At 45.5% G+C, this 27,293-nt stretch overlaps 1 protein-coding gene across 1 annotated transcript; it reads right to left on the minus strand.

The window, feature by feature from the left end:
- Positions 1-19,298: 19,298 nt before the first annotated feature.
- Positions 19,299-19,733, minus strand: LOC120419403 (uncharacterized). The gene is made up of 2 exons (XM_039582081.2): positions 19,644-19,733; positions 19,299-19,568 (listed from the first exon to the last, which is right to left on the minus strand). The coding sequence occupies exons 1-2, from the start codon at positions 19,724-19,726 to the stop codon at positions 19,310-19,312; spliced, it is 342 nt and encodes a 113-aa protein (XP_039438015.1). The 5' UTR covers positions 19,727-19,733; the 3' UTR covers positions 19,299-19,309.
- Positions 19,734-27,293: the final 7,560 nt, after the last annotated feature.

The raw sequence follows: 27,293 nt of genomic DNA on the forward strand, positions 1-27,293 counted from the left end.
ATACGCTCAAAAGCGAACCGTGACACCACTGGTCACCCGTTTTTTGAAACTGCTAACTTCAAATAAATATATCTCTGCAATGATGCAACCAAAATCAAATCAAATTCAAATTCTCCGCTCTACAGCATTGCCTTGATTGTTGACCAAACCTCTTTTTATACCTAAGCTTCCATCCACCCCGGAATTCGAACTGACGACTTTTGGATTGTGAGTTAAACTGCCTACTGTGGGGCATAATATTGAGCAATCACTGTGAGGGCTCTACTGTTGTGTGCCAGGAGCGAGCTCTACTGCCTAATGTCACAACTGAGTGACACTCACTGTGAGAGCCAGTCTTTGGCTCTCAGCAAACGGTGGCTCTCACTCAACCGCGACGTGTGTCGGGCGAGCAAGCAATCGGCCTCTTTCGTACGACGGTGCTCGCGAGGTAAGCACACGCGCTGGGAGCTTCTCGTCTCGAGCCGGAAGCACAAATGGCGACCGTGACAGTGTTTTCTTTTTCGTTGACCATTCAGCGTAAAAGATTGTATCTTTACGAGAAGCTCCCACCTAAAAGAAAATCGTGTTGATTTAGTGTTGTGCCCAGAGAAAGCAGTGAAAATTAAGTGCCTGGAAAAAGGGGGACAGCTAATTCGTTTTCTTCAACCTCTTCCGAGGGTTTGTGTGCGCCTGTGTGCGTGTCAGGAAATCAAAGGATACTGCGGCCGAGTACAAATTCAATTTCTGCAATTTTAAACATGTGAGTGTGTGAGTGTGTATAAGGGTGTGTGCGTGCGTATGTGTGCGTGTTAGGGACGCTGCGGCCGAGTACAAATTCAATTTGTAACTTTAATATGTGTGTGTGTATGAGGGTGTGTGTGTGTGTGTGTGTGTGTGCGTGTTAGGAGATCAAGGGACGCTGCGGCCGAGTACAAATTCAATTTCTGCAACTTTTAACATGTGTGTGTATGAGGGAGTGTGTGTGGGCGCGATTTTGTTGCGCAAGCTTGACCAAAACGATGAGCAAAATTCCGCAAACTCCAACGCTTGGGGCACGTTTAGCTTGTGCAACAAGCAGAAAACGGGTGGAATCCCGCAAACCCCAAGTGAGACGCTTGGGGCAGATCCTGCTTGTGTGGCGTTCCTCGGAGGAACGCCAACAAGTAGAAAACGGGTGAAATCCCGCAAACCCCAAGTGAGACGCTTGGGGCAGATCCTGCTTGTGTGGCGTTCCTCGGAGGAACGCCAACAAGTAGAAAACGGGTGGAATCCCGCAAACCCCAAGTGAGACGCTTGGGGCAGATCCTGCTTGTGTGGCGTTCCTCGGAGGAACGCCAACAAGTAGAAAACGGGTGGAATCCCGTAAACCCCAAGTGAGACGCTTGGGGCAGATCCTACTTGTGTGGCGTTCCTCGGAGGAACGCCAACAAGTAGAAAACTGATGGAATCCTGAAATTTCCAGGCGAATATGAAAGGATGTCCTTAAGCACAAGTGCGTTGATTTTCAATGATTCTCTGGACAGGCACATCTACCACGGAAGAGTTTGTTTAAGGGTCTTAACAAATCTTTCTTACTTTGCCACAGAAAATGTCTGGCCGGTACGTACGTGTCCGCCCCGTGGACGATGAAGACGGCGCTTCCGTCTCGTCCCGGTCGTCAGACTCGGACACTGACGATTACTTCTCGCAATTCGATGATGACGAGGACTATCAGGAAACGTCCGAGAGTGACAGAAGTGGGGCCGAAGAGGAGATCATTGCGCCGCCAGGAGTGGTAAGCGCAAGCGGAAGTGACCAAAACTCGCCCGGGGTCAACGCTGATGCTAATGGAGGAGAAACTTTGAAGGCGGTTGGCGACAACGAACATGACCAAGGCAATCATCGCAATCCACCAACGGACCTGGAGTCCAGGATCACCCAGATGGAAAAGACGCTGGCGACCATCGCAGCCGCGTTAGGCAGCCCTCGTCCAACAGAGCAACGCGTCCTCCCAGGCGCACCACTGCAACCGCCGGCAAGTCCCGTCGTGCCAGCTGACGCAGGCCGTTCGAGGGCCCCGCAGGGAGCGCCTATCAGTCTGGAACACATTCCAAAGTTTCCGGACAACGTGCCAGCCAGCAAAATGTGGGCTGAACTCTTCACATACCTCGACCAGTTCAACATGGCGCTGTCGCTGAACAATGTGGAGGAGCCAAGGAAGAAGACTGAGCTGCTGTACCTGGCGCTGGGATCACAAACCCAAGAAGTGATCAGGGCGGCGGGTCTCCGCCCGAGTAATTATGATGATCCGAATTGCTACAACACGTTCGTGACTGAAATCGAGGCTTACTTTAAGTCTATGACTGACCCTACCGCTGAACTGCTGGAATTCAGTTCCCTGAAGCAAAGACCAGGCGAGTCTACAATACAGTTTTTCTCAAGAGTGACGGCTCGTGCCCGGCTTTGTGGTCACTCTGCCGACGAGGAGAAGCGTTACGTTCGAGTGCAGCTGCTTAAAGGAATGACCAACCAGGAACTCGCTGGTCAAGCCAGGACGCTGGGTTACGCAACAGAGCTTGTACTGCAAGCGGCTACCAGGAGCGAAGCCTTCGCAGCCACGCCGACGGCTGGGCCATCTAACGCTGTTATGGAGGTCAAAGGAAGTAAGCGTCCAGGACACCGAAGCTCGGACAGATCTAGCAGTGGAAAGGGCGATCGAGGTGGAAAGGGCGATCGTGGTGGAAAGTACGAACGCGGTGGAGGGAGCGATCGAGGTCGGCCGCCCCCGGCCAAGCGATATCGCAACATGAAGTTCGAAGCAATTCCGAAGTGCTCCCGATGCGGCCGTCGTAATCACAACGGTCTGGGGTGCCCGGCAATTGGACGCAAGTGCATCAAATGTGGACAGCCGGATCACTTCGCGGTCGTCTGCCGGGAGAAGGAAATCAGCAACGTCGATGACGATGTCGACGCCAACAAAGAACAGAAAGAAGAGGTATGAATTCTTAAAATATTCATTCTTATTCGGTTGAACTGTTATCATACTATTGTTTTGTCTTAATTTCTAATAAAATGGATAAAGTTATCCTTTGGTTTTGTTGAACTCTGGAATTGCATTTTGTTTTCCTTCCTTTCTGACAGATGGTCAACACCCTGACCATGGAAGATGTGTTGGTTGATTGCCAGATCGGCTCATCCAGACCAATCCGGTTCCTAATAGACACGGGAGCCGACGCAAACATCATCGGTGGCAAAGACTGGCTTGAGTTACAGAGCGATTCGGAAAAGGGACTGGTTGTGTTCAACGGGTTGAAGACGACGGGCTGGACAAGCTTGCGAGCGTACGCCGCCGAGAACCCCCTGAAGGTCGAATGTCGGTTCCGCGCGATTATTTCTACCTGTGACCGTGATAATAACACCCAGGCTGAACCCGAATTTGTCGTGGTGCCAAGAGGACAGCGTTCGCTCATGGGGCGAAGCACCGCAGCTGACCTATCCTTGTTAAGAATCGCGCCAACTGTGAACGCTTGTGAATCTGCTTACTCGGAAGGTATCTTCCCGAAAATGCCAGGTGTGAAAGTCAGATTCAGTTTGGACGAGTCGGTACCGCCGGAAAGGAACGCATACTACAACGTTCCGGCGGCGTTTCGCGACGCGGCAAGATTAAGACTGCAGGAGATGGAAAACCGTGGGATCATCGAAAAGGTCACCACCGCGCCGAACTGGATAAGCGGCATGTCCGCCGTTGCTAAAGGTAACACAGCTAGTTCTTGGATTGGGCGGCCCGTCCTTCAACACCGTTCCTTTTTTTTCTTTTATTTAAAGGGAAGGATGACTTCCGTCTTGTGGTCAACATGAAGGGCCCCAATAAGGCCATCAAGCGGGAGTATTTCCGACTTCCTCTGATCCAGGAAATGAAGTCCAAACTAAGCGGAGCTAAAGTCTTCACGAAGCTTGATCTGACCAGCGCCTTTTATCATCTCGAGTTGGCCAAGGAGTCCAGGGACCTAACCACTTTTCTGTCGGAATGTGGGATGTACAGATTCACTCGTTTGATGTTTGGCGTCAACTGCGCCCCGGAGGTTTTCCAGCGTGAAATGGTGCGGATATTCAAAGAGATTTGCAACGTAATTATCTATATCGACGATATTTTGATTTACGGCGAGAGTCTGGAGGAGCTGCACAAGACGGTTTCGGAGGTGCTTCGAGTGCTAAGGGCGAACAACTTGACTCTCAACGAGGCCAAGTGCGAATTTGATAAGGTGCGTGTGAAGTTCTTGGGTCATGAGTTGGACGAAAATGGCTTTCACATTGATGAGGCCAAGATCAAGCACATCAACCAGTTCCGTCAGCCAAAAACCTCATCTGAGCTCCGAAGCTTCCTTGGTCTAGCCTCGTTTGATAGCCCTTACATTCAAAACTTCGCTGAATTGACAAGCTCGCTGTGGAAGGTCGCGACAACGAAGACCTGGAAGTGGGAAGCGGAGCAATCTGAGGCTTTTGAGGCAACGAAATCGCGCATCGCCGACTGTACGCTAGCGCTGGGCTACTTTTGCGAATCGGACAGAACCGTTCTCTACACGGACGCATCCCCGGTAGCGCTTGGGGCGGTTTTAGTGCAGGAGAATTCGGAACGAACCCCACGGATCATCAGTTTTGCATCGAAAGCGTTGACGCCAGCAGAAAAACGATACGCCCAGAATCAACGAGAAGCATTGGGCGCGGTCTGGGCGGTTGAATACTTCTCGTATTATCTGCTGGGAAGAAGTTTCACCTTGCGTACAGACGCAAAAGGTGTCGCTTTCATACTGAACAGGTCAAGGGAAGACTCGAAGCGAGCACTAACGCGTGCGGACGGCTGGGCGTTGCGTCTCAGCCCATACAGAATCACGGTCGAGTACGTCGAGGGTAAGTTTAACATCGCTGATCCGTCATCTCGATTATACGAAGGCCTAGACGATCCCTTTGACGGGTCCGCCAATCCCTGGGAAATCGCAGCAATCGAATCCAGCAACGCCGGATTTCTGACAGAAGATGCGATTAAGATCGCAACCGCACAGGATCCTACGTTGACCAAGGTGATGCGTGCTCTCGAGACCGGAGATTGGCCTAAACAGTTGCGCAGATTTCAAGCAGTCGGTGATGACCTTCACGTGAAGAATGGTTTGCTAATCAAGACAGGATGCGTCGTCATGCCGGAGTCACTGCGGAATCAAACTCTGGAAGTGGCGCACGAGGGTCATCCATCATCAGCAAAGCTGAAAAGCATTTTGCGAGCTCGCGTCTGGTGGCCAGGGATGGCAAAGGAGGCTGAGGATTGGGCCGAGTCATGTGCAACATGCGTGACCAACGGACGACCAGAAAAACCTACACCGATGGAGAGAATCGCTATTCCATCTGCCGTGTGGGACACAGTTGCCCTCGACTTCAATGGACCGTATCTGAAATTTGGAGGTATCTACATACTTCTGCTAGTCGACTACAGATCGCGGTACTTGATCGCTCGAGGTGTTAGATCGACCAGCTTCGACTACACCAAAAAGGTCCTCGACGAGATTTTCGACAGAGAGGGGTTTCCAAAGAACATCAAGTCGGACAACGGCCCCCCCTTCAATGGCGAAGATTATAAACGTTACTGCACGGACCACGGAATCAATGCCATCTTCTCAACACCGCTGTTCCCTCAGCAAAATGGTATGGTGGAATGCTATATGAAACTCGTGAATAAGGCCATGGCCTCCGCTGTAGCGAACCAAACGAACTACATGGTTGAGCTGCAGGCCGCGATTAATGCTCACAACTCCGCTCAGCACGCCGTGACAAAGGTTCCTCCAGAGGAGGTTATGAATGGACGCAAGATACGCCGGGGTCTACCATTGCTGGACAGCACCGTTGCGCGCAACGATGAGCTCATCGAGGAGCGCGATCAAAGAGCGAAGCAGATGGCGAAACATCGTGAGGACAACCGTAGGGGTGCCAGGGAGTGCCGCGTAATGCCTGGTGATACCGTGGTCGTCGAAAGGCAAAACCGTGCCAAAGGCGACAGTCGGTTCGATCCGACCAGATACACTGTCCACAAGCAGTCAAACGGGAACCTCGTGTTGTCGGACGAGAAAGGTAAGCTCCTTAAGCGACATGTATCGCTCACTCGGAAGGTGAAGGTCTGGCGGGATCCGAAGTCTGGTTCTAGGTTGTCAGGACCGGTGCCACAGGAACCGACCGTACAGTTGCAGCCTTCTGAAACGCTAGAAGAACAGGCGGATGTCCAGACGCGCTCAAAACGAGCCACAAAAGTTCCAGCTTATCTCCAGGATTACGTCCGCCTGATCGAAATGGAATACGGGAAGTAATTATTTCGCACCAATTTCTATCCTCTTTGAATTATATTATACTTTGATTGAACTTTTCTTACATTTCCCTGGTTGACCGACAGAATTCCTTCATTTTTTTTAATAAATACATAAATAGCAAGCCGTGAGTTTATTTTTAAATGACGAAGGGGGATGTGGGGCATAATATTGAGCAATCACTGTGAGGGCTCTACTGTTGTGTGCCAGGAGCGAGCTCTACTGCCTAATGTCACAACTGAGTGACACTCACTGTGAGAGCCAGTCTTTGGCTCTCAGCAAACGGTGGCTCTCACTCAACCGCGACGTGTGTCGGGCGAGCAAGCAATCGGCCTCTTTCGTACGACGGTGCTCGCGAGGTAAGCACACGCGCTGGGAGCTTCTCGTCTCGAGCCGGAAGCACACCTACCAGCGACTCCACCGAGGCAGCACCCAGGGAGACGACTCCTACACCTGGATTGAGCTAACGACCTAACCTCTAGGTTAGACCGGGGCCAACGTTTACTTCCCCGTCCGCGGGAGGCTTGATCAGACAAATCTCGTCTCTTAAAATGCCACCGGAACCGTCTGGAATTTAACCCAAGCCAACTGGGTGAGAGACAACCACGCTTACCCCTACACAACGGGTCCCAGCAATGATGCAACCAAATGTCTTCAAATTCATGTTGGTAATAATTGAAAATGTTTATTTTAATGCCCTGAAAACAAGTTTGAGTGTGTGCTCATACCAACCCTTGACATTTTTGTCCCTTTAAACAAAATTTTACCATTTCTGTGAAGTGAAGTCAGTTTGTTTAGGTGATAAAATCCTAAACAAACTGAATTCACTTTCCCTTTCTATTACTTATTTCGAAAATTCTTTGTGTAAATATGGGTATTCGGCGCCGTCGCTCCGTGCCATATTTTCATACACTTAGGAGCCCAGGGCGGCGAAGTCCTTGTAGATAAAAAAGAAGACACTGGTTGGTCGACAGCTATAAAGTTAACTTCGACTTATTTCGAAATCCACTGCACAACACTTTTCCTAAATATTTTTCAGTAAAATTTCAGAACACAATTGGTCATGAATCTGCATTAGGGACCATCCATAAACCACATGGACGCTTTAGGGGGGGGGGGGGGGTGGTTATGGCGATTGTCCACGATCCATACAAAAAAGTTTTTTTTTTGTATGGACAATTGTCCACGAGGGGGAGGGGGGGGGTTAACAGATTCCCAAAAAGTGTCCACGTGGTTTATGGATGGTCCCTTACCCAAATTCAAATCGATAACTTTCTTGGTTAAAGCTGAGTACAAATGCACCACAGATTTTAAAAACATCAACTGAGAGCACATCTGGTTTTTACCTTCAGTCACTAGCACTGGAAATATATATATTTCCTTATCCTTTTCCATGAGCAAATTTTCGCTGGAGTATTTGGAAAGAACTTCGCACTTTCACGTTCTCCTGCAGACTGATGTAAAAACGAAAAAGGGAAGATAAAACTGGCTGATAGCTATCGAGCCAGACCACGCCTTCTGATTTTACCATCCAATCAGCGAATACGTTGGTTGAATGGCGTCGAATAATGCCATGTAACGTAAAAAATAGGGTGTATCATTATTTACCATATGCTACTTTATAACTTATTGATGAATAACTACATGTTGTCAAGAGTTTCGAAGAAATTATGTACCTAATTGATTTCATAAGAATTTTTATTGTAGACTGGATTATTTCACAATGAAATAAAAATTTAGTTTATCACAACCTCTACCATCTAATTTTATACAGACTCCATTATCCGAAACCTCGATTATCAAAAGTTACGATTATCCGATAGCTTGTATGGAACTTCAAATAATCGAATCATGAACATTTATTTTTACTTTTAACATCAAATTTGAGTTTTGCAACTTCATTTAAGTCAAATTATACTGGTCAATTGCCTACACCCGAAATTCAGAGTCGAGAGAATCGTTCCCTCAAAATTTATTGAGGGCTCAGTACCAAAATCGAAAGAATAATGCTAACAACTCACACCATCATAACAAATGTGTTCTTTCGTTAATTGATACAATAAATCTCCAATAAGTGTCATACATCGCCATCTGACCACACCTTAGTCACCAAGCTGAGATGGCCGATGCAGATAGGTAAGTCTGTCAAAGGTCTCTAGTTCGATTCCCGTAGGCGAAATTTTTGGTTTTATTGTTTTGACGGATTAAACCTTTTTTTCAAGAACATAATTCTTTCGCCCATTCTCTGTGTCCGTAAATGGTACCACTATTCTCTTGACTCAAAACCATTATTCTCTCGGGCGAGCCCTGCCCGACACTTTTTTTTTGAAATTAAATAAGTCTTTATTGAACTTTCTTATAATAATTACATTTTTTTAGCATGCTAAGTGGTATGGCCTAATGCTCTTAATATTTGTTGTATTTTTCGTTTTATTATTAACTGATCACATTTATTTTATTAACTTCAAATTGTTGTACATTATTGCATTGAATCGAATACATTTGGGTAAAAAAGAAAAAAAATCACTTTAACAACTAATCCTAACTTAAAACTAAAAAAAAAACAAAATCATTGAAATATTCAAAATCACTAGAACGAGTAAACTACGAACTGTATTTTAAGATAAATCCTCCAAGCGTTCTTACTTGTTCCTGGCGAGTTTTGCAACCACGCAGTGTTGTTGTCATCTCGATGAAAATGTTCAGAAGTTCTTGTGGTGAAAACAGGTCACTGCTGCCTTCATCCGTTGGTGCTGGTTGGTTTTCCCTCGGTTGCTGACTGAAGCCTGGAGGTGTTGTATTCTCTGCAACTTTTTGCCGCTGATTCAACGGCAATGGCTGCAGATTTGGAACCACTCGAACAGAACCTGCTACTGGCGACGCCAAAGCAGAAAAATCCGCGTCCGTGTATGCTGGTGGTGTTTTGCGACGATTTGGTTGGTGCCTCGTCGTCGCTTGCTGCCGAATTTTTACTAACTCAGCACGTTTTGGGCAGATTCGATTCTTGGTAGAATGGTCGCCGCCGCAATTGAAGCATTTCGCTTCGATGTTCTCGTTGATTGTTTCGCAAGCTTGAGTTTTGTGCTCACCTCCGCAGGTTGCACAACGACTCTTGATGAAACAGTTCCTTCCACCATGTCCAAACTGCAAACAGTTTGAACATTGTGTCACGTCACGGTGCACTGGACGATAACGTTCCCAAGTCACGATGATGTTGAAAATTGCCCGAACTGCTTTCAGCTCAGACGGCGTTGTCGATCCTTTCTCGAGATGAACCAGGTACAGTTGATCACGATACTTGATGTCCTTGTTGTGTCTCGTCATCTTGAAGACTTCGATCACGTTCAACTTAAGAGTTTTGAGCTCTTCTTTCAGCACACTCACATCCATGTCGTACAGGCCTCGGAGGACCTGTTTCATGGGGCGTTTACCTGGATCGTCATGGCTGTAGTATGCAATCTTTGTGTTGTTCAGGAAATCCCGAACGTAGTTGTAATCCTTTCTGGTAGGTAGCATAATTTTGAGTCCATCAACACACAAGCGAATGGAAGCTCGTAAAGCACCAGATTTGATGAACCCGGTTAGCCATTGTCGCACCAAATCCGATGACGATGTTTTCACAAAAAATGGGTGGCAACTTTACCCGTCGTTCAAATTCTTCCTTCTCGCTCACGTCCACAGGGAGGGTAGCGAACTGGTTTCCAGACAATTTTTGAGCGTCCTTGCTCAAACTGCCTGGCTTTGCAGGTAGCGCTTCGGCATTCTTTAGCTTCTTCAAATCTGCCGATCCTGCTGGTGAGGACCGCCTCTTTTTCTTGCCGTGAGGCATTTTTTGCACTTTTAAAGCACTTTTCAGGAGCTAATATCCAGGAGTACCTCACTGATCGGTGGTCCACAAGGGAATCTTGGCGAGCCCTGCCTAGTTTTGGGTAAGCAAAGCAATCCACTTTAACGACCCCCGGGTCTTTTGTGGTCTCTGTTGCAAGTTTCTGCTAATTTCTAAGCGTCCGAAGGTTATGTGAGGTGAGTCACTCAAAACCTCTTTTACGCTAATGGACCGACCGCCTAGTTTATTTTAGGGAGCGTTCTTTTATTACGTAACGCAAAATTTGGGATTTTTGACCCCCCCCCCCCCTTCTTAACAAATCGTAACAGATGAGCGATACCCCCTACCCCCTGTAACGAGTAACACAAGGTTTTTTGCAAATTTTTATAAGTGCTTATATGCAAATTGTGCGTTACGTGACATGATTTTCATGATAACGAATTTTCATAATAACGAATTTTCAGCCACGAATTCCCACCCTACACTGAAAGAAAGGCACATAGCAATATCACATGTTTTACACATGAATCTACCCCATTCGACTTAGCATGTGAATGTCATGTGCAAATCACATAGAAAATTTTAATCCCGCTGCATATTCAAACCAAGTGAAAATCACGTTAGCTTCATGTGTCATCGCACATGATTATCACATGAAATACTGATGAAAATGAAATGGATTGCACATTCAAATCAAATGATTTTCTATTCCTTTTCAAATGAATAGTTAAAAAAAGTGATTTTCTTTGTTGAAGAAAAATTCTTTTTATATATTCTATATCGTTTATTGCAACAAAAAAAAATCACGAATACACCAATACATCACATTTTCGAGACCAGAACTTCGGGTGATCAGCGAACCGTGGCTACAATAACACAATCCGGAACTATTGCGAGGTCTCCATGGAAATTTTCGTATCCTCGCGGGGAGCCACTATAGTATACGAGCAGTGGCAGCAGGATGCGGACGATGGAAACTTTTCTGCCCGAAACAAGTTTACCAGGAATTCAAAACCTTGAAAATAAAATGAAGAAAAATCCTGTTTATCACTTATTTTTCAAAAAAATAATCAGAAAATGCTTACCACAGTTTAGAAGCATAGTTTTAACAATTAAAACACACTTTACCAGCCAAAAACACAATTTTAACGAGCGAGCTCTCAACTCGAACTTTTTGTAGAAAGCCATCTTGCTTTAAGACTAATTTTCACCATTTCAACTTCAATATCTAAAACATTTGACATTCACGTGAATTCCACTTGAAAACCAAAGGATAAGTCAATTGGGGCAAATCAAAGTGCAATTCATGTGAATCAGACATGAAAATCCCATGAAAAAAAGGGGGATCAATATGGGTTGAACTAACGTGGGTTTCACGTCCATTAGGCATGTTAAACATGTGTAGGTCTAATGAAAAGCATGTAATTTTACCATGTTGATTTTTGGAGACACTCACGTGAAAAAACACATGAATTTACTATGTTGGATTCTTTCAGTGTAGTAAAGCATCTTAGTTTTGACAGCACGAGAAGTTGTTGTTGTTTACTATAGGGTAGCAAATTTGCAGCCAAAACAATCCCACTGCGGGAAACAGATGTGTTTTTTTGCATTTTTTGCTCTGGTTTATATTCAAATCAATAATTATGCGTTGATTCATGCCAAGAAATTATAATAATTTATAAAAGTTTGTGTTATATAATGTATTTTTTCTTATACGATAGATTTATTATCTGTTTTAATTTGTTGTAGATGTATATTTATTTTTAATTCCCTTTGAATTTTGTTTTATCTACGGTTTTTGCCTTCCTCACCTTACTGAGGAAAGGCTATAAAATCACTCGAAAACTGAACTTCTCAATTAGACCTCCTAGACCCACCTTCATGTATACCTATCGACTCAGAATCGAATTCTGAGCAAATGTCTGTGTGTGTGTGTGTGTGTTTGTGTGTAGGGATGTGGGTCTGTGCACCAAAAAATATGCACTCGATTATCGCAGCACTGGCTTAACCGATTTGGACCGTTTTGGTCTCATTCGATTCGTCTTGGGGTCCCATAAGTCCCTATTGAAAATTATGAAGTTTAGTAAAGTACTTCAAAAGTAATGCTAAAAAAACGATTTTGACTAAAGTCCGAAAGATTGTAAAAAGGGTGGTTTTTGTAAGAAACACCAGCATGTTATACATTTTAAGAAAGGTATTTAAAAGTCCTTTCCAACGCGACCAATACATTGAAGATCTGACAACCCTATCAAAAGTTATTAGCAATTAAGTGTTATTTATGCACTTTTTGGAAGCCGGATCTCAAATATCACGATGAAAACGTTGTCCGGATCTATCATGCAACCCGTCGTTGAACAGGTTATCAAAAGACCTTTCCAACGCGTCCAAAACATTGAAGGTCTGACAACCCTATCAAAAGTTATAAGCACTTAAGAGTTATTGATACACTTTTTGGAGGCTAGTTCTCAGATATTTAGATGAAAACGTATTCCAAATATATCATGCGACCTATCTTTGGATAGGTAATTTAAAGACCTTCCCACGAGCGTGTCTATTTTGGATAGCATTACCCTTTGAATGAGAGGAAGGCACCAACCACCTACGGGTGGATTAAGTAACGTTTTTATTTTAAAGGCACACCTCAAGTAAAATACTTGTCTGTTATTGATTAAAAAGAACATGTTTCTGTGGCTTAATTTTATTGATAAGTACATAATTTGTCGACAAAGATGATGTTTCAAAACATTTTGAGAGATTGTTTTTTGTGCATAACAAATTTTTTCATTATAAGCATTTTGTAGAATTGATTCTCGATTCTAAAAAAGTTTTTCAAAATACAATGGAAGGCTATTTAAAATAAAAATAAATCAAGATCCAAATTTGTTCTAATATAGTCTGGATTAGATACAGCAATGCGAAAAATAATAATTAATCAGCCTGAAAAATATGTCGAAGTATTAGTTTTTCTTGAAATTCTTACATTCAAAAATCCTTTGGTCAAGTTTCGATGAGTGTTGGAAATTAATAAATATTCGCATTCGCATTCGCATGGAGTGTTGGAAATTAATAAATATGCCTTCATAATCAAATCAACCAAAAATTTTATAAGTTAGTTAAACACAGTCTAAACCAGGGGTGACCAAAGCATGGCCCGGGGGCAAACGTGGCCCGCGAGGAAGTTTTTTGTGGAACGCGGGCCCTTTTTGCAAGAACATGTAAAGTGACCCTTTGACTAATCAGCAATATGATTTTATAGTTCTTAAAAATTTAGCTTATATTTATTCTTGAACAACTTTATTTATTGTTCATATTAAAAAAATGTTTTATCCACACTTTGATCCCGACTATACGATACAAATATTTTGTTGAAAAATCTATCTTAATGAAAGTTTAAATGTGATTGAAATTTCGTTTTACTTAAAGGCTAGTATGGAGATCGGAAGAAAAGAGGTCAAGAAACAGCTTTACGAACAGCAGAACAAAGGAGATGGAGCGTTTTCTTGAGGCTTTTCTTCACCCTCTCTGGCTTGCTTCACTGCCGCTGCTGCCCATTTAAAATTTGTCTTGACCGATTCTTTCCGAAGTGCATACACCGCTTCAGAAAAAAACTGTAAAAATATCAAAAACATAGGTTTTCCATACATATTCAAAAGTACAATGCACATTTATTTCTGGCTTGAGCCTTAAAGTTATTTTGCACTTAGAAACTTTTCACCTCGGGATTCGAACTTATGTCATTTGGGTTATTAATCTAACTGACTAACATCTTATTCAGGCATACGAAGATTTATTGAAATTTTAAGGAAATTGAAAGAATAATGGTTGAAAAATGCTTTTACAATGATTTAACATATTTTTTGTTTTCTGCTTGCGAAAAGCTGGCTCGGCCAGCGGAAAGCTTTTCGTCCTGAAGGAGTCTTCGGAGGTTGCGGCTGTAGCTGGAGGAAGCTGCCACACGCTAAACTGCCACCATACGTGGCATCGGAGACTCGGACATCGCGACGTAGCAGTGCTCGATCGCATGAAGAAGGAAGATTTAGTGTCCGGAGTGAAGATGGTTGACTGTGGAGGCAGAGGAAAGTGTGAGGAGTGCTTGGAAGGCAAGTCAGCCCGATTGCCTTTCCCTCAAGTGTCCGTGAAGAAGACGACGCAGCCGCTGCAGCTGGTCCATACGGATCTGTGCGGACCGATGCCGGACGTGACTCCAGGCGGGAACCGGTACTTTATGTGCATCGTCGACGACTACAGCCGGTTCGTGAAGCTGTATCTGCTGAAGGACAAGGCAGAGGCGAAGTAGTACATCAAGAACTACGGGCGGATGGCAGAGAACCAGTTTGGTCGGAAGCCGGCCATCATTCGCTCTGACCGGGGCGGAGAGTTCGTGAACAAGGAGCTAGCGCAGTTCTACCGGGAGGAGGGGATCCAGTCTCAGCTGACAGCTGGATATTCTCCGCAGCAGAACGGGACTGCAGAGCGTCGGAACCGCTACACCAACGACATGGCGGTGTGTATGCTGCTGGACGCGGAACTGCACATGTGCTACTGGGGAGAGGCCGTTCAACCGCAGCGTACATCCAGAACCGTACGCCGTCTCGGGTTGTCGAGAAAACTCCCTACGAACTCTGGTACGGCCAGAAGCCAGTTTTGAGCAACCTCAAGATCTTCGGCTGTGAGGCGTACGTGCACATCCCGGATGAGAAGCGCGGCAAGTTCGACAGCAAGGCGGAAAAGCTAACCTTCGTTGGCTACGACTGCAAGGCGAAGGCTTATCGTTTCCTGAACAAGCGAACCGGAAAGATCATCATCAGCAGGGATACAAGATTCCTGGAAATCGGAGCAGGGCTTCAGGAGGAGCCTCACGACAGAACCTTTGAGGTGGAGCCGCCGATGACCGATGCTGATGATAAGTCGCTGGTGGGGGACGATGCCAAAGGGAATCGCAGCTTGGACGAGGAACCACTCTTCGAAGGTTTCCTCGACGAGTCGTTGTTCGAGGGTGAAGAACCGGGCCAGCCAGCACCAAGAAGGACGCAGCGCTCGAACGCTTTGGAGGATTACGTCGTCGGCAGCGCGAAGCTCGAAGTGGTGGAACCGAGCAACTACAAAGGAGCGGTCACCAGTGCGGAAAAGGACAAAAGGCGGTTGGCCATGGACGAAGAGTACGAGTCGCTGTTGTCTAACGACACTTGGACGCTCGTACCGCTACCCCCTGGACGTCAAGCCATCGGATCAAAGTGGGTGTTCAAGCAGAAGAGAGACTCGGCTGGGCAGGTCGTGCGCTACAAGGCAAGACTTGTTTCTCAGGGATACGCTCAGCGGTACGGTGTCGACTTCAATGAAGTGTTCGCGCCGGTCGCGATGCAGCAGACGTTCCGGGTGCTACTCACTGTGGCTGGACATCGCAAACTTCGAGTCTGGCACATTGACGTCAAGAACGCATATCTGAGCAGCACATGCGACAGCCTCCCGGATACGCGGTGCCTGGAAAGGAAGCCCTGGTGTGCAAACTTAACCGTTGCCTTTACGGACTCAAGCAGGCGGCGCGGGTTTGCAACACTACGGTGAAGCGGATTTTGCTGAGCTTGGGATTCATGCAGTCTACCTCGGACGCGTGCCTGTTCTTGAAGCCGCTGGAAACTGGTGAGTGGATCTACCTGCTGATCTACCTGGACGATATGATCGTGGTGTGCAAGGACAAGAAGCACATCGTCAAGCTGGAGGAGGAACTCAAGAAGCAATTCGAAATTTCGTCGCTGGGCGAAGTCAGTCAGTTCCTCGGGATTAAAGTCAGCAAGAACGCGGATGGCTACTTCTCGATCAGCCAGCGCGCGTTCATTCGGGACATCGCACAGCGGTTCGAAGGAGCAAAAGGAAGCCGTTGGATGCCGGCTACTACAAGCTGTCCAGTGAAACCTTGGCCAGTACCACAGCTTGGTCGGAGCGCTACTCTACATGGCGATGAACTCGCGTCCGGGTTCTGGCTAGTCCGTTCAAAAAGTCAGTTTTCATAATGTTCATATGTTATTTTGAAAATTGTGAAGTTTGGCACCAATTTTGCTCATACGGTGCTGCCAATGTCCCTTCAACGGAACATCCCCCGGGGAACCAGGATGCGGCCAATCTAGTTTTTTTTTTTCTGGAAATAATTACTTCTGCTTTTGAAGATTTTGGAAAATTGGTCATGTCAATAAATTTAAACAAATTTTATTTCGAAACGTCAAAATAAGCTGATACTCACCCCCGGTGGGGATGGCAGTGACTATATTACCAACCCGTTTTATCAACGACCGGTGTGGGAAGGGTGACTAAACTAAAATAGTAGCGCTGTGGGTGAACAAAATAGTCACTCAGTTATGTACGCACCGGTAGAGACCCTAAATAGGGAGACTGCACAGAAAAAAAAATGATGGTAATATTCATCAGGAAATGGTGACAGATTTTGTGGCAAAATAAATGATTAATTTTACCCCAGAAAATGATGAATTTTCATCAGTTTTTGATGAATATTCATCAGGTTCACATTTTTACACATTTTTTATGTAATATTACACAAAAAAGAGGTAATATTCAACCTATAAAATTTTTCAAAACTCCAAAACTCAACTTTTTTTTTTCTGTGTGGTCTAAGTTTGCTAAATGGATGTTTTGAGCTTGGCACCACCGATAAGTTTTGCTGGGCATAAAGGCAAATGCTCGTTTGGATACGTCAAACTCGTGTCTGTTTGGGTACGTCAAATTCACTTCGACTAGTCTCCCTATTTAGGATCTCTACGCACCGTTGGAGATGCTCTTATATGTTTAATTTGAAAAGAAAGTGATAAATGGTTGAAAATATCATTTGTGGTGTGCAGTCTATATTGTGGTGAAGTTAAAGAATGTACACATTGTACACTCAACCCCCGGTGGTTGGTCACTTTTTCGTTTGACACTTTTTAAGTTTGTACGAACTGTCACTTTTTACACGGCGCTCACGCACACTATCAAAACAAACGTTTGGTAGTGCGTGTGAACTCCGTGTAAAACTAAAAAGTGACCCCGTTCGTTTGACAACAGTTAGTGTCAAATCATCGGGGTTTGAGTGTAATAGCAACAAAATAGTGAAAGTAGCTGCTTTTGAAGGCAGTGTCCAACCCACCTTCACTGTTTATAGTTTGGTCATTGACTTGTGTTTAGTGACCGAGTTTGTGCTTTTTCAGTTGTTATATCGATGCCAACATTTCAAAAAGCATCATGTAGGGGACATATACCCATTTTAATCACACTAAGCCGAGGGGCGTGACAAAGGCCTTAATGTATTGAATGCTCGCATTTAATATATTAAGGAATTAAATACCTCTTGCAATTTGACATTTGACAGCGCCAAACCTGCTTTGTTGAAAACTTTGTTTTTGCTTTTGCGTGCGACTGTCAAATTTGTTTTTATTTTTGTTTTGAACCCAATTTCGCTTCCAAAACAAACTTTCATCTTTTCTGGAATCTGGCCACTTCAAAAGTTATCGCCCACCAAAGACTCAAACTCTCGCTCCAACTCCAACATCACCTTCAAACGAGGTACACGTTCTACGTATGGTTCCAACTCGACGGCGGAAGCAGTGACCACAGGAAAATTGTTGCAATCCAATCTATAAAGTCACCCAGTGAGCAACGATCACCCCCCAAGATATTCGTCCCGCTGGAAGCGTCTCCGGTCCAAGTCAAAACGGTCCATTCAATGACCACCGCAGTTACTACCTCCTCGGAACCAGATTACGTCTACACCATTATTCTCAATGCAGAGTGCGCAAATACGGACGACCCGTCCGCGGCGGTGGCCACGGAACACAGACCGGAACAAGTCCTCACGGAACACGAACCAGACCAAGAAGCCGACTACCCTGCCTACTACGTTGAAGACCAAACCTACGACAAATTGAGCAAGAAAGTACATAGAGTTTCCTTCTACGGAAGTTGACATCCTCAAGGACGGCGGAGAAAGCTTTCTCCGGTGCATTCGGAACGCTGTTGGTAAGAGTTTCTTCAAACGGCAGTATGCCGTGAGTATTTTAAATTAATTTAAAAAAAACGCAGTCAGCAAATTACTGTTTATTTCAGGCGTCTTCATTTGAGCTTCACGACTGATCCAGAGTTGTGCGATGAATTTATTGAGATGTGCCTCGGAATGAGTGCCCCCAAGACCAGTCCGGATTACGATTCGAAGAATGACGACGTCAGCAGGCGTCGTCACCTGTCGTTCATTTCTATCTTCATGAAGATGGATTCATCTGCGGAAATCACGGTGAATTCACAGGAATGGTGATTCGACTCTAGGAAGATCGTCAAGACGTCAACCCGATGGTGATTACTATCTGTTCGCGTTTCACAAACCGCCACAAAGCACCGTCCCGACAAGCATGCTCAATTTGATTTAAGTGGTCTGGGTCCTTTTGGCAATTGTTTATTGATTATAATTAATTTGTTTTTCATTATAATTGAAACCATTTAAATAAATATATAAACTTGTTTTCTAACTGTCTAACAAATGTTGCTGGACCGCCGGGCTCAAGGTCGTACCGGTGATGGTGGTCATCACGGGGCCAGAGGGTGTCACGGATTGAACGGTGGTAAGCACTACTGCAAGCCTACGTAATTTGCCGGTCCAATTGATCGGATCTGGGACGATGTGTTTCACGGCTAACCCGCTCGGCGGTTGACCCGACTGATGTGGATGTATGATGACGTTCTGCTCGTTTGGCGACGTGTACCTACGGTCCGGACTGAGCTGCTGGTGTTGTTGTTGTCGCATGTGTGACTGTTGAGACTGCTGTGATTGTTGTTACTGTTACTTCTGCTAAGATGTGAACTTCTGGAAGGTGGTGTCGTCTAGTTGCTTGATGCTTTGGAGCTGATGAGAAACATAAAACAAGAAACTTTTTAACTCGTGAAACTCCACATAATCACTAACTTATCCTACATGCATCGGTTCGTTCTCAAGCTCCGGCAACGCCATTTGATCCGCCGGGTTCGTGTCCTTAACCCCGACCTCCTCCGACTTGTTGCGCCTGATAGTGGTGGTGTGTCCCTCTGTGATGCCCCCACCAACTACACCGTGATTAATTGTGACATAGATAACACTGTGATGATACTGGGCACCACTTCCGCCGCATCCTGCACCATCACTCTCAGGCCACTGGTTGCTGCCCTACGAATCGTTAAACTCGTGCCCTTGCGCATTCGCGTGAAGGTTGTTGTTGATCTTGGACTCCACTTGCTGGGCGATGACCGCTACTGCCGCTGAAGAGGAAGAAGCGGACGAGATTGTTATTCCGCTGTCGATTGGACCAGCGCTGCTGTAATGATGACGCGAGCAGAAAGTTTTCCGATCGGGATGATTGAACAGCTTGAGCCGGATCCGATCAGGACGTTGGAGTTGTTGCCAAAGGCTAATCCATCCCAGCCATCTATACCAGGGAGCAAAAGAAGCTTGCTTGCTGGGCGCTTGAATGCAATCGGATAAATCACGATGCGGTCCTCACCGATCAACTACACTGTCCGAAAAAACGAAGGACTTTTCCTCCCAGATCGATCCTCTGGCCAGCATCTCCTGTTTCAGCAACATTTCCTGATCTCCTGCGCCACACGGAGAAAAAAGAGTTCCCAAAATCGTGAACAAGCGTTCATGAAAATGGGAACCTCGAACAAAGTGTTCAAATCCCATGGTACGATTTTGAAAAACGTACCATGAAATTTGAACACTTTGTTCGTGGTTCCCATTTTCATGAACGCTTGTTCACGTTTTTAGGAACTCTTTTTTCTCCGTGCACCTGAATTCTCCTGCTTATTTTTTTTTTTTTTGCGACAGTTCAAAACAAAAACAAATTCGCGTGAGATCAAACTGTCAAACCAATGTGGTGTAAGAAGAGGTGGCGATGATTGGATCGTAAACAAAATTAACTTCTCGTTAATTAATTAATTTCGGCAGTTAATTAATTTAATTTATTTAATTTCTTACTATTGTCTCGGCCCTCGCACTAAGCCGTTCGATCAATTCTAATCACTTTTGCCGTTTTCCACTATTAAATCAACATTTTCAGATGTATCAACAATGAAAAGTTGCTTGCTCACTTTTATTTGAGCTTTTTAATACTTTGGAACAGTCAAAAACACTTTATGAAAGCTTTAATTCATGTTCAAAGTGCTGATAGGCCGATAATAGAAATAGGCTGAGAAAGGGTATAGTTCCCCTACAAACTATGCGTTTTGAGAAAAACGCATTTGAATGTTGAGCATCCATTTTCAATTCCCATTTTAATATAAAAGCAAAATATGATGTTCTAATGATAACAAACGATGAAAAACGTTACTTTTATTGATACTTGATCATCCAAATTCAATAAAGCATTATTTCCGTAAGGTGGCAGTGCGTGGCCGAATGGTTACGCTGTCCGCTTTGTAAGCGGATGATTCTGGGTTCGATTCCCATCTGCTGCAACCTTCCATCGGATGAGGAAGTAAAATGTCGGTCCCGGCCTTGGTTGTTAGGCCGTTAAGTCATTCCAGGAGTAGGGGTTGTCTCCATGCCATAAGTACAAACAACACACCAAACCAAGCCTACTCCGGTGGAATCGCTGGCGGCGGTTGGACTCGCAATCCAAAGGTCGTCAGTTCAAACACTGGGGTGGAAGGTTCCTTGGAGTAAAAAGAGGTTTGGGTGCTCTCCCCATTCAAGCCTTCGGACTCCTAGGTTCGAGCAGAAACTTGCAATAGAGACCACAAAAGACCCGGGGGTCGTTAATGTGGATGGTTTGATTTGATTTGATTATTTCCGTAATTTTTTTTGAGAAAAACAAACATAACTTCTTTTGAAATCACCAACGTCTACACAGAAAAAAATATTCCTGTAAATATACATTATTTATCATGTACCAAAAGGTATCATGATAAATGATGTATATTTACATAAGGTGCATTAGAAATTAACATTAGATTCATTGGAAATTTACATTAGTTCAATGAGAATGAGAAGCTCGACTTGGATTGCAGTAGGAAAAGGGTGTGGCCTACGTTCTGTTTTAAAATGATTGAAGCGGGCAGCAAAATGAAATTCTGATTTTAAAAAGTTGTTTCACAGGTACACACAAAACAATATTTCCGGATGTTACATCATTTATGATGTAACACTTTGGCACGTCATTAAACATTTAAATTTAAATTCAATCTGATGTAAATTTGCAACAAATTATACGTAAAAACATTATTTTACGTGTGATTCAACCGTTTACGTCGAATCTCAAGTTTACGTCAACTGAGTTTACATGTGATTCATTTTTTCCGTGTCGAGTAAATTCACATATTTTTTTCTGTGTAGGGGCGCTTTTTCGTCGACGGTCAAGTGGAATGACGCTGGACTGGAATCGAACGGACGACGGGTAGGATGTTCGGTGTTACTACTGCTACCCGCTGCCGACTGAGCCATCTTCGCCTTTTATAAACGAGCGGCTAAAGCATCAACTTGCTCAGGTCGAGGCTCAGGCAGTGTGCCAGCGAAATATGAGAGCGATAGAAAGAGAATCAAATATAACTATTTTTAGTTCGGGTAGTTTTGAAGTCAACGTTTGGCAGAAATTCATTGGATATATGATTTACATTAAATAGGAATTTACAGGAAGCCAAACACGGGTAGAAATTCATCACATTTGAGTTTCCATGCTCAACGTTTCCATTAGATTCATCATTTACATTAGATTTAGATTCACATTGGAGTAATTTCCATGACTTTTTACTCTTTACATTATATTTCAACATTACATTGAGTGAGTTTACATAAGAAACAGTAATTACGTGCTGTGTAAATTTACATATTTTTTTTTCTGTGTAGAGGTAAGGTAACCACAAGCACTTAATTGAAGTATTAATTCAGTACTAAATCAGCACTGGAATGTTTTGAAGTAGTAAATAAGCTTTGCGAATGCCTCAAAGTACCAAGACTTTGCAGCATTGCAACTGGCATTAAATCAGCATTTACGACCTTGAAAATGTGCTTCAAAGCATTTGATGTTTATCAACAAAGTAACCCATCGATACGGGAAACATTTCAGCCTGGCACGCTCTTATTGACTTTTATCCTTCTCCCGTCATACCGTTCCAGTAAGCGTACGGGCTAAGGCGCAATATCCCAGTGTGCATCAGTTTTTTTATTTTTGCGTGAACTGGGTTCAATTCCCGCTGGTTGAAGTGTTTTGTTGTTTTTTTTGTGTGGAAAACTGCAGCCTGCAATGAAGCCAAATTTTTCAAAACATATGCCCATAGCACAAAGGACATTATCAAAAGTTCTCTGGTAAATTGAATGATTGTTCTCGCACGCAAAAAGCTGCTTTCCGGAAGTCTGATACACTTTGCGAAATTTTGCCAACCGTGGACCAAGCACTCCTCGGAAAAACAGGTCCCGTTAGCCGTTAGCCAGTACTTGTCCCTAATAACATCAAGGTTTCCGTAATTGATAGCACTGCACTTACTGGTTGGCCGCAATTTGCTGAGTGACTCGTCAGTCAGCAGAAAGAAAGTCTTCATTAATGTTCGATGTATCAACCACATCGATCAAAAATTTCAAAACAAACACTCATTTCAGAATACATCAGTTGGCTGGCGCGCATCCTGGAGATCGACGAGAAAAATGCAAGAATAACATCAAAGTGTCACACTCACACATGAAACGCAACAGGAGAAAAAAACAAAGGATGCCCACCACCAAGTGGTGTGGAGCAGCTGTTCTTTTTTCCCCCCAGCCTTGACGTCGATAAAGCAGTTTTTTTTGTTTGAGCTTTCGATGAAGTATTAAATCAGCATCACTGTGCGCCACTTGAAATATTTCTCAAGGGAAAAGTGCTGATTAAATGTTTTGCAGCATTATTTGCTGGTATTAAATTCCAATATAATGCTGAAACGATACGTCATGACGCTCAAGTATGGTTCGCTCATGATTGCGAAACAAGCACGAGCGAACCACGATCCGAACGCCTGCCGTGGTTCACATGAACCCTTGCTCTCTCATCGCGAATGAGAGTGAGAGGGACCATCAATGAGCGGTTCACATGAAGAGCTTAAAAAACAGCACTCAGAGAAAAACATTTCATGATTTTGGTAACAGAAGGTGACTATGGACGGCTACAGAGCATGCCCAGTCACGACGTTGTAACCTATGGTATTTGCATCCCAAGATTAGTGCGATCGTTTGTTCCGCGGCACGTTACGGAGGGAGCACTTGAGCAGGCTTGCGGGCATAACGACCTACTAGCGTAGCTGTCCAGCCCCTACGGACGCTACCAACGCTGCACCGCTAGTTGCGCTAGTCACCGCCAGGAGCGCACGAGATCATCGCAAACGCCCGCCTTGGGTAGCGGCGATGATCAGGACGATGGGACGATGGGACAAAGGAGTCCAGAAGGGGGAGGTTGAGGATCGCTGGGAAAACCCCGCCATTGCAACGGTCACTTTGCCTGGTATCTGTAACCGTTGGTTACAATTCTGGATAATTGAAGCTTCGCCTCAGAATTTTATACCACTTACACTACACTACAACAGTTTTGAGGGGGCGAAGCGTATCAGTGTAAGCGAGGCTGATGTCCACCAATTTCCTGCGGGCGCATTTGCTTACGTCAGAAAGGAAATGGTGGAAAAATGGACTTGGAAAAACAAATAAGGGAAGTCGATTTGGGGAAAATCGCTCTCTTCCAAACAGGCGTCCGAGTGGACAAGTCGTGCTCCCGCGAAGGGTCGTCAATCGCCCTTCCCATCGGCGGAACCAGGAGGTTTCCGCGAGCAGCTCGTCCATCTCGGATTGGTCGGCCTGGGTTGCGTAAATCCCGTGCTGGTAGCTTCCCACGTCTAATCCGTAATAGGACCACCCCCGTCGTCTGGCGCCTCCCCGCGCCATCACCGTCAAGGACGACCACCCTCAGGCCGCTGGCCTTAACCGCAAAGGAGGGTCCCCTCTCGGCACGTCCGCATCAGTGGACTCTGGGGCTGCCGATCCGCCAATGAGGGAAGACGCCTGCCCACCGGAACCAGCAACGCCCGCTGGTCGTCCATCATCCCGGCACGGAAGCCGGAAGAACCGACGCCGCCCAAGGAGGCCGGCGAACAACGCTGCATCTGGCGCCGAAGTCCAGACTCGCAGCCAAGAACAAAGGGCCGCCGCATCCGTCAGCAACAACAATACCCCCCCCCCCCCTTGGGGCAGTTCCCGCCGCAGAGTGGAGGTTGGACGAACTCCTCTGCCGGCCCGCAATCGCCGGAGGCGAACCATCAGCTGAGCGGATCACGGTATGTTAGCCCCTGAAAAACCCACACTTTACACACCCACACCCACACGAACCAAAACCCCAAATTAAGTGCTGTTGAAAAGTGGAAATCCTTCCGTGTTTTTCTGTTGTAACCGATCCTCCCTTGAATCACCTAGTAGTTTGCCGACCCTGGGATTACCCGGTTTGAGTCTTGTGCTACGCTGACCAAGCCATGACTTTCATATCTTGAAGAGAACGGTCGATATCCGTGAAAATCACCGTCACGAAAGAGTGAAGTTTGGAAGTGAAGTGGAAGCAGATCCGGTAGACGATATCCCGGAGGAAAGCCGTCCGACGATCGGAGATCCGGACGCAAGCAGGAGGAGCCTGCGTTGATTTGTGGACATCCAGGTAAATGTCGTTGCTTCCGCGATCTATCGCCGTCCAACCTCCCACCGCCATCGCTAATTTCCGTCCCATTGTGCCCACAGAACCCCTCGGTGTTCGTACGCTTCGCGTACAGGCCGGCACAGACGCATCCGTCCGCCGTAAGCCAACCGACACCCGCGGTATTCCCCGTGCGGTACATCGTACCACCGAGCACGATCGCTCACGCACGAGGATCGCCCGCGACACCGTTCCGGTGTGGGAACCGCCCTCGCGACGCCGCCATTTTGGTCTGCAGACCAACCGTCGCGAGATAAGACGCCAGCCTCGCCAGCCGTTACACCAACCGAAGCCGGAAACCAGGCAGACCGGAGCCGGAAACCAACATACTCGGGAGCGTCGAGGCAGGTGGCGCAGAAGAGGGTCGAGTACGAGAGTAGCAGCTGACCGCCCATAGTGGCCGCACAACGAGAGAGGAAGACGTGTCCCGCCCCGGTTGACCGAGTCCCGGAGGTCGGTGGAGGCGTGTAGCCGTTGTTCCAGGAACGCGAGCTGAGAGTGGAGAGAAAGCGGAAGCAGCAGTTCCGGAAAGAGCCCGAAGAAGAAGGAAGAAGGACGTGTGAGGTAGGAGTAGCTAGTAAGAAAGTGGGAGAACTAGGAAGTGAGGTACCTACGCAGCCAATAAACCGCTGGTAACCTGAATTAAGTGGGTTTGTTTTGTCTAATAGTCTAATTAAGTGTTTCCCTACCGATTCCGGATTAACATGCCGAACCTGAGGCAAAGAGGGGGGTCTCATTAATGCTGGGGTAGCCCACCATTAGTTACAACGTTCTAGCAGGATTCTAGCAGGGTTCTTACAGAGCTGGATATTCTTACAGCATACTAGCAGAAATGTTTCACCGTTCTAGCAGGATTCTGAGAGAACCAGCTCTGCTAGAATATTTCGTGACTGGGTGACTGCAATAACTCATTGGGATGTCCTGGGTCTTATAATGACTCCCTGGATTTATTATCGGTGGGTCCACCGCCGTAACTAGCAAGAGGTCTGCGGTTTATGACTGCAGATCATACCCGCATAGCTCCAGTGAGTATGGTAGACTTTTTTATATTATGTTGTTATGTCCTGGGTCAACAGAGGACTCCCTGGTTCCTTGGGGACCATCCACAAACGTGAACACTTTTTTGGAAATCTCCCTTGATAACTTGATCGTTAACAAATTTGAACAATTTTATGGGAGTGAAGAAAAAAAACAAATAAGTTTTTCTATCAGTGCCTACATTCTCCTTTGGCGAACCGTTCGCTGAACGCTCTCTTTACTCCGTTCAGAGCGGAGCGGCAAGCGAGCAGAGAAATGATGATCGAAATTTTGGTTCGCGAAGCGTTCAAACCCGCCGCTCTGAGCGTTCGATAAGCGCTCACCCGATAGGTTCGTCGATTGAGTGGCTATGATACGCTCAAAAGCGAACCATGACACCACTGGCATTCGGACACCTAGTTTCGAATAAGAATCTCGCAATCGAGAACGCCAAGGCAATGCTGTAGAGCGAATAATTTAAAGCCATGCGCTACGTTCCCAGACTTGTGCAATTTAATCTTGGTTAAGACCACGATAAAGCATTGTGAGCCTGTTTTAAACCGTAATAAATCCTTTTTAAATCAGGTTATTCCTAGCTAGTTTCGGGAAAGAGTCTTTGAAGAAGCAATGAATTTAAAATAGACTTAGAAAAGAACATCAATATCTAAAGCAAAGCAATCCACTTTAACGACCCCCAGGTCTTTTGTAGGCTCTATTGCAAGTTTCTACTCATTTCTAGGCATCCGAAGGTTATGTGTGGTGAGTCACTCGAAACCTCTTTTACGCTAATAGACCGACGTTTTACTTCCCCATCCGATAGAAGGCGTGGTCAGGCCAATCTCGTCTCGAAAAATGCCACCGGGTCCGTCTGGGATTGAACCCAGGTCATATTGGGGTGAGAGGCTACCACGCTAACCACTGCGCCACCAGACCCGGCGATATTTATAGATTTTCGCCAAATTGCCAAAACAAATCGAGGTGCTAAAAACCGTAGACATGTTGAATTTTGGGGCAACAACCGGCGAAAAAAGGTTTAGTTCTTTTTGTGAAAATTTTAAATGTCCGTTTATTTTTTCGAGCTATCTTAAAAAAATGTTCCGTAATTTTTTTGGCACTACTGTTACGGTACATTTCACTGGAAAATTGCAAGTGCTTAAATATATTTATAAAATTATATTCAGATGAATTATCTACAGCCATAAGTTTTGTGTACTCGACTTGAGTGAACGAGGTGGTGATGGTCGAGGCACAAAAACAATAATTACACATTAAAACTACATTTAGGTATTAAACAAATAACTAAACAGTACAACGAATTAAAACCAGCTGCGCCAAACGCGCTGGCTGCGCGCAATGGCGGCTGGAATTCTTTTGGTGGATGTCGAGCTCTTGTGACATCATCTGTGTGGTAGCTTCACTACCACCAGTGATGGCCTATCT

This window comes from Culex pipiens, chromosome 2 (genome assembly GCF_016801865.2).
Source record: "Culex pipiens pallens isolate TS chromosome 2, TS_CPP_V2, whole genome shotgun sequence".
Lineage (NCBI taxonomy): Eukaryota > Metazoa > Arthropoda > Insecta > Diptera > Culicidae > Culex > Culex pipiens.

Excerpts from the sequence above, each read along its gene's own strand:
- LOC120419403 (XM_039582081.2), bottom strand. The coding sequence starts at position 19,726 with ATGTTGCTGAAACAGGAGATGCTGGCCAGAGGATCGATCTGGGAGGAA. Across the intron at positions 19,569-19,643 it reads TCGGACAGTGTAGTTGATCG|ATGGCTGGGATGGATTAGCC; the intron begins GTGAGGACCGCA and ends TCCCTGGTATAG.